Source organism: Entelurus aequoreus, linkage group LG03, assembly GCF_033978785.1.
Source record: "Entelurus aequoreus isolate RoL-2023_Sb linkage group LG03, RoL_Eaeq_v1.1, whole genome shotgun sequence".
NCBI classification, from domain to species: Eukaryota; Metazoa; Chordata; class Actinopteri; order Syngnathiformes; family Syngnathidae; genus Entelurus; species Entelurus aequoreus.
In genome coordinates this window covers 91,454,153-91,460,782 of record NC_084733.1, presented here as the reverse complement: position 1 = coordinate 91,460,782, position 6,630 = coordinate 91,454,153, and the positions used below count along the sequence as shown (strand labels likewise).

The 6,630-nt window shown below is 35.6% G+C and overlaps 1 protein-coding gene across 2 annotated transcripts in view; it reads right to left on the bottom strand.

Moving 5' to 3' along the window:
• The window catches only part of LOC133647100 (required for meiotic nuclear division protein 1 homolog), a 28,034-nt gene extending 25,248 nt beyond the window's left edge, over nt 1–2,786 (bottom strand). For both annotated transcript variants that reach the window (XR_009825426.1, XM_062043213.1), the window contains exons 1-2: nt 1,885–2,786; nt 1,711–1,816 (exon numbers count right to left, since the gene is read on the bottom strand). Coding sequence is in view for 1 of the 2 variants with exons in the window: in XM_062043213.1 (XP_061899197.1) it covers nt 1,711–1,816; nt 1,885–2,466 (688 nt within the window). In the remaining variant the exon portion in view is untranslated. The remainder of the gene's footprint in view (nt 1–1,710; nt 1,817–1,884) is intronic.
• Nucleotides 2,787–6,630: the final 3,844 nt, after the last annotated feature.

Genomic DNA, 6,630 nt, shown 5'->3' with positions numbered 1-6,630 from the left:
TGTTTGATCCTGTTCTGTCTCCATGTAATGTTTAATCCTGTTCTGTCTCCCTGTAATGTTTGATCCTGTTATGTCTACCTGTAATGTTTGATCCTGTTCTGTCTCCCTGTAATGTTTGATCCTGTTCTGTCTCCCTGTAATGTTTGATCCTGTTCTGTCTCCCTGTAATGTTTGCCTGCTCTTGAATGGGATTGTGCTAAAAAAAACAACTTAATTTCCCCTCGGGGATTATTGAAGTATTTCTGATTCTGATATCTGGCAACATCAGTCAGTGAGAGTGGGATACAAAATTTTGACCGTGATTGCAGTACCATTTCTGGCCACATTCCTACATATGGCACCTTTAAAGTCAATATTGCACATTTTTCGCTCATTAAAACTTTTTTTTGCTCTTTTATTCCACTTTTTGGGTTTTTTTCCCCCATGCGGACTGGACAATGGTTGGTGGGCGGCAGAGGGTGGAGTCGGGCTCTCTTGGTTGCTTTGTTGGGTCTGCTCCTGTCTCTGGCCATGCTCCCCCCACCCCAGCAGACGATGGCGTGGAACACCGCAGAGGTGTGTAGAAGTGTGTGGTTGCATCAGCTCTGCTCTTTTCATGTCCTTTGATGTTTCCCTCTTAGACATGTTTATGTGTGCTATGGCTATGAGGTTTTTGTCTTCCTTGGCCTCAGTCTGGACCCCCTCTCCAGGGGCTCAGGCTTAAACTGATTTTTTTTTTCCTCATGTCCCAGCATTTACATGTTTCTCATCTTTTTTGTAAGGGGCTCCCTGTAATGTTTGATCCTGTTCTGTCTCCCTGTAATGTTTGATCCTTTTCTGTCTCCCTGTAATGTTTGCCTGCTCTTGAATGGGATTGTGCTAAAAAAAAAAAATCTTAATTTCCCCTCGGGGATTATTGAAGTATTTCTGATTCTGATATCTGGCAACCTCAGTCAGGTAAAGTGGGATACAAAATTTTGACCGTGATTGCAGTACCTTTTCTGGCCACATTCCTACACATGGCACCTTTAAAGTCAATATTGCACATTTTTCGCTCGTTAAAACTTTTTTTTGCTCTTTTATTCCACTTTTTGGGGTTTTTTCCCATGCGGACTGGACACTGGTTGGTGGGCGGCAGAGGGTGGAGTCGGGCTGTCTTGGTTGCTTTGTTGGGTCTGCTCCTGTCTCTGGCCATGCTCTCCCCCACCCCAGCAGACGATGGCGTGGAACACCGCAGAGGTCACCACAGTGTATGTTTTATTTTGTTGTTGTTTTACTTTTGTGTGTAGAAGTGTCTGGTTGCATCAGCTATGCTCTTTTAATGTCGTTTGTGTTCTTTGATGTTTCCCTCTTACACACGTTTATGTGTGCTATGGCTATGAGGTTTTTTTCTCCCTTAGGCTCAGGCTTAAACTGAATTTTTTCTCTCTCAAAAAATCTCAATTTCCCCTCGGGGATTATTGAAGTATTTCTAATTCTGATATCTGGCAACCTCAGTTAGGGAGAGTGGGAGTGGGACTACAGAATTTTGACCGTGATTGCAGTACCTTTTCTGGCCACATTCCTACACATGGCACCTTTAAAGTCAATATTGCACATTTTTCGCTCGTTAAAACTTTTTTTTGCTCTTTTATTCCACTTTTTGTGGTTTTTAAAAAGTATTTTTAGAATGTGCCGCAGGAGGTTAAAAAATTAACTGCGGATAAACACCCCTGATTGATGTGGTCTTACCACGAGGAAAGTCCACGTGCTGAAAGCCGTGCTCCGCCAGGTCGAGGCTGAGCGAGGGCAGGTTGTACTGATCGGCCGTGGCGAAGGCGATGCAGCGCATCATGACCTGTGAAGACAACACGTCATGAAGAACATGTCAACATTGGAAGAAAAAAAGGACCCGGGCTGCCTCACCGAGTCTTCATTCCGAGAGGGCTGATTGGCTCTGGACGGTTGTTTTGTCCTCGGTCCTTTAGGAACTCGTTTCTCTCGCTTCAAACTGGGTTTCAAGACGGGCTTAAGGAGATCCGGCGAATAAAAACGCTTCTGTTCACTTCTGCATTCCAAATCTGTTAAAATGTTCCTCCCTGGACTTGGGAATCCTACTAAAGCAGAAGAAACTGCACACTTTGGAGAACCCTGAGGTGCGTTTAGGGTCTGCCTGTAGTGTGCACACTTTGGAGAACCCTGAGGTGCGTTTAGGGTCTGCCTGTAGTGTGCGCACATTGGAGAACCCTGAGGTGCGTTTAGGGTCTGCCTGTAGTGTGCACACATTGGAGGACCCTGAGGTGCGTTTAGGGTCTGCCTGTAGTGTGCGCACATTGGAGAACCCTGAGGTGCGTTTGGGGTCTGCCTGTGCTGGTCGGAGTTCGAATGAGTCCTGGCTTCAAATTCATATTTACAGGCTTGACTGGAATGAGGGAAACAAGCAGCGACTGAGCTCCTGCCCACTAACTGCTGAGCGCTCAGTTTAGCGCAAAGAGACCGCAAAAGCATTTTTTTCCCTCCCAGCCGGCTGCTCACACACTAGATAGGACTCAAACGCGTCATGAGGCGTTCACGTACCAGCACCGTATAGCTCTCTCCTCAGCACACTTACGTCAAATACGAATGGCGCTCACTACCTTTTGAGAAGGCAGTTAAACTGCTAGACGAACTAGTTCAACCGTCTTGGAGCAAACAATACATTCGAAGAGACACTGGCAAAAAAAAATGACATTTGCGCGTCAAATGTTTTGAAACAAACGAACTTCAGGCGTCAGCCGCCATCTTGTATATCAATAAAGTTGTATTCAAGAGGCTACTTCCTGTTTGTGGTGACGTCACCGGAAATGGGAAAAACGTCAAGTTTTGACTGGCAGGTACAACCTATAGAAGACATCAAATGGGTTTTTTTTAATTTATAAACGACTGTAACATTGTTTTATCAACATTATTATGCTCCAGGCAAAAAAAATTCTACATAAATGTCGATTTATGAAAGTATGGCCTACATTTTTTAATTGGCTAAATGGTTTACATTATTTTTAGATATTTTTTTATTATTATTATTTATTATATTTAATACTCCATCTGTATTTGCGTTTGTTTTCTTTATTTGATGTTGAAAGTGCCTTGACTTTTGTGTGAATTATAAGTATATGTTTGTTGCTCAATAAAAAAATAAAATAAATAAAAAGTCTTTAGATGTTGACTTCCGGTTCCCGTGTCAGAAATCTGACCAAAAACGGATTTCTGACACGAGAACCGGAAGTCAATATTTATTGTTTTTGTATTTGCTGACCGGTTATTTTGATTTTTGTTGATTAGAATACAAATCAAACCGTGTTTTGGATCTAGTTATTGTTTTTCGACAGGTGTAGTCATTGTTTTTCGAATTATTATTTTTTTTCAACTTAATTTTTTTTGTATTTCAAAATAAAATCATTATTCTTCTTTAAAAAAAAAAAAAAAAAAAAAAGTTGTATTCAAGAGGCTACTTCTTGTTTGTGGTGACGTCACCGGAAATTAAAAACGTCAAGTTTTGATTGTCAGGTACAACATATAGAAGAGATCAAATTTGTTTTTGTCTTTTTTATAAACGACTGTAACATAGAAATGTTTGTCAATATTATTATGCTCCAGGCAAAAAAATGTTCTACATAAATGTCGATTTATGAAAGTAAGGCCTACATTTCCTAATTGGCTAAATGGTTTACATTATTTTTACATATTTTTTTATTATTATTATTTATTATATTTAATAGTCTATCTGTATTTGCGTTTGTTTTCTTTCTTTGATGTTGAAAGTGCCTTTTGTGTGAATTATAAGTGTATGTTTTTTTTTTGTATACATTTTGATTTCTATTTACTGTTTTAATTGGTTTTTCCTTTTAAAATCCTTCTTAATCATATTTATTTTTATATTGTTTTTATATTGGTTCTATATTTATTTATTTTTTGTTTTTATTCAGTCATTGGCGGAGCTAAGGACAATATTTGATTATTGTTTTTAATATTGTTTTTAATATTGTTTTTAATATTAATTTTAATTTTGTTATGCAGCACTTTGGAAAACAATTTTTTGTTTAAATGTGCTATATAAATAAAGTGTATATATAAAAAATAAAATTAGTCTTTAGATGTTGACTTCCGGTCCCCGTGTCAGAAATCTGACCAAAAACTGATTTCTGACAAAATAACCGGAAGTCAATATTTATTGTTTTTGTATTTGCTGACCGGTTATTTTATTTTTTTGTTGATTACAATACAAATTAAACCATGTTTTGGATGTAGTTATTGTTTTTCGACAGGTGTAGTTTTTATTTGTCAAATTAGGTTTTTTTTTCAACTAAAATGTTTTTGTATTTCAAAATAAAGTTATTTTTCTTCTTTAAAAAAAAAAAGTTGTATTCAAGAGGCTACTTCCTGTTTGTGGTGACGTCACCAGAAATGAAAAGGTGAAGTTTTGACTAGCATGTACAACTAATAGCGATTATGTCAATGATGTGCATGTTATGCTCCGTATTCATTTTCTAACGTATTAATAATGTTTCCGGTACTTGTCACGCGCTCTAGCAGGTCGTACGTGTTGTGGGTAATAACATACAAGCGTTACCCATCTTATATTCAGCTTGTTATTTCCAAATGTACATTTCCGTTATTAACTGGAATGTATTTCATCGCTTTCAAGTTGTAAAATATTGTGCAAATTCGTCCTGGGACCCAAATTGTCTCCCATATAGGCTATAACGAGGCCTGACAGTCTTCACTCAGGGAAAAAGTACACAACAATCCTTGTGTTTTCTTACTTCCGGTGTTACTGGCATTCACTTTTATTAACATTTTCTGCATTAGATTTAAAAAAAATTTTAAAACACATTTAAATACATTTATAAATTACAATCCTTGAGTTGGCCTGACAGTCTTCACTCAGGGAAAAAGTACACAACAATCCTTGTGTTTTCTTACTTCCAGTGTTACTGGCATTCACTTTTATTAACAACAATTCTGCATACATTTTTTTAAATAACATTTAAATACATTTACAGTAAATGAATTCATAAAATACAATCCTTGAGTTGGCCTGACAGTCTTCACTCAGGGAAAAAGTACACAACAATCCTTGTGTTTTCTTACTTCCGGTGTTACTGGCATTCACTTTTAATAACAACAATTTCTGCATGAAAAAATGTTATAACATTTAAATACATTTATAAAATACAATCCCTGAGTTGGCCTGACAGTCTTCAGTCAGGGAAAAAGTACAATACAATCCTTGTGTTTTCTTACTTCCGGTGTTACTGGCATTCACTTTTAATAACAACAATTTCTGCATGAAAAAATGTTATAACATTTAAATACATTTATAAAATACAATCCTTGAGTTGGCCTGACAGTCTTCACTCAGGGAAAAAGTACACAACAATCCTTGTGTTTTCTTACTTCCGGTGTTACTGGCATTCACTTTTATTAACAACAATTCTGCGTACATTTTTTGTAATAACATTTAAATACATTTAAATTAATTTATAAAATACAATCCTTGAGTTGGCCTGACAGTCTTCACTCAACAACAATTAACAACAATTTCTGCATTAAAATGTTTTATAAAATGTGAATACATTTAAATAAATGTTTAAAATACAATCCTTGAGTTGGCCTGACAGTCTTCCCTCAGGGAAAAAAGTACAAAACAATCCTTGTGTTTTCTTACTTCCGGTGTTACTGGCATTCACTTTTATTAACAACAATTTCTGCATGAAAAAATGTTATAACATTTAAATACATTTATAAAATACAATCCTTGAGTTGGCCTGACAGTCTTCAGTCAGGGAAAAAGTACAATACAATCCTTGTGTTTTCTTACTTCCGGTGATATTGGCATTCACTTTTATTAACAACAATTTCTGCATTAAATTTTTTAATACAATTTAAATACATTTTAAATAAATGTATAAAATACAATCCTTGAGTTGGCCTGACAGTCTTCACTCAACAACAATTAACAACAATTTCTGCATTTTAAAAAATTTTTTTTAATAGAATTTAAATACATTTATAAAACACAATCCTTGAGTTGGCCTGACAGTCTTCACTCAGGGAAAAAGTACACAACAATGCTTGTGTTTTCTTACTTCCGGTGTTACTGGCATTCACTTTTATTAACAACAATTCTGCATACATTTTTTTTAATAACATTTAAATACATTTAAATTAATTTATAAAATACAATCCTTGAGTTGGCCTGACAGTCTTCACTCAACAACAATTAACAACAATTTCTGCATTTTTAAAAATTGTTTTAATAGAATTTAAATACATTTAAATACATTTATAAAACACAATCCTTGAGTTGGCCTGACAGTCTTCACTCAGGGAAAAAGTACAAAACAATCCTTGTGTTTTCTTACTTCCGGTGTTACTGGCATTTACTTTTATTAACAACAATTCTGCGTACATTTTTTTTATAACATTTAAATACATTTAAATTAATTTATAAAATACAATCCTTGAGTTGGCCTGACAGTCTTCACTCAACAACAATTAACAACAATTTCTGCATTAAAATGTTTTATAAAAGTTAAATACATTTAAATACATTTATAATCAAACAATTATATAAAAACAATAATAATATTGGCCTGACAGTCTTCACTCAGGGAAAAAAATACACAACAA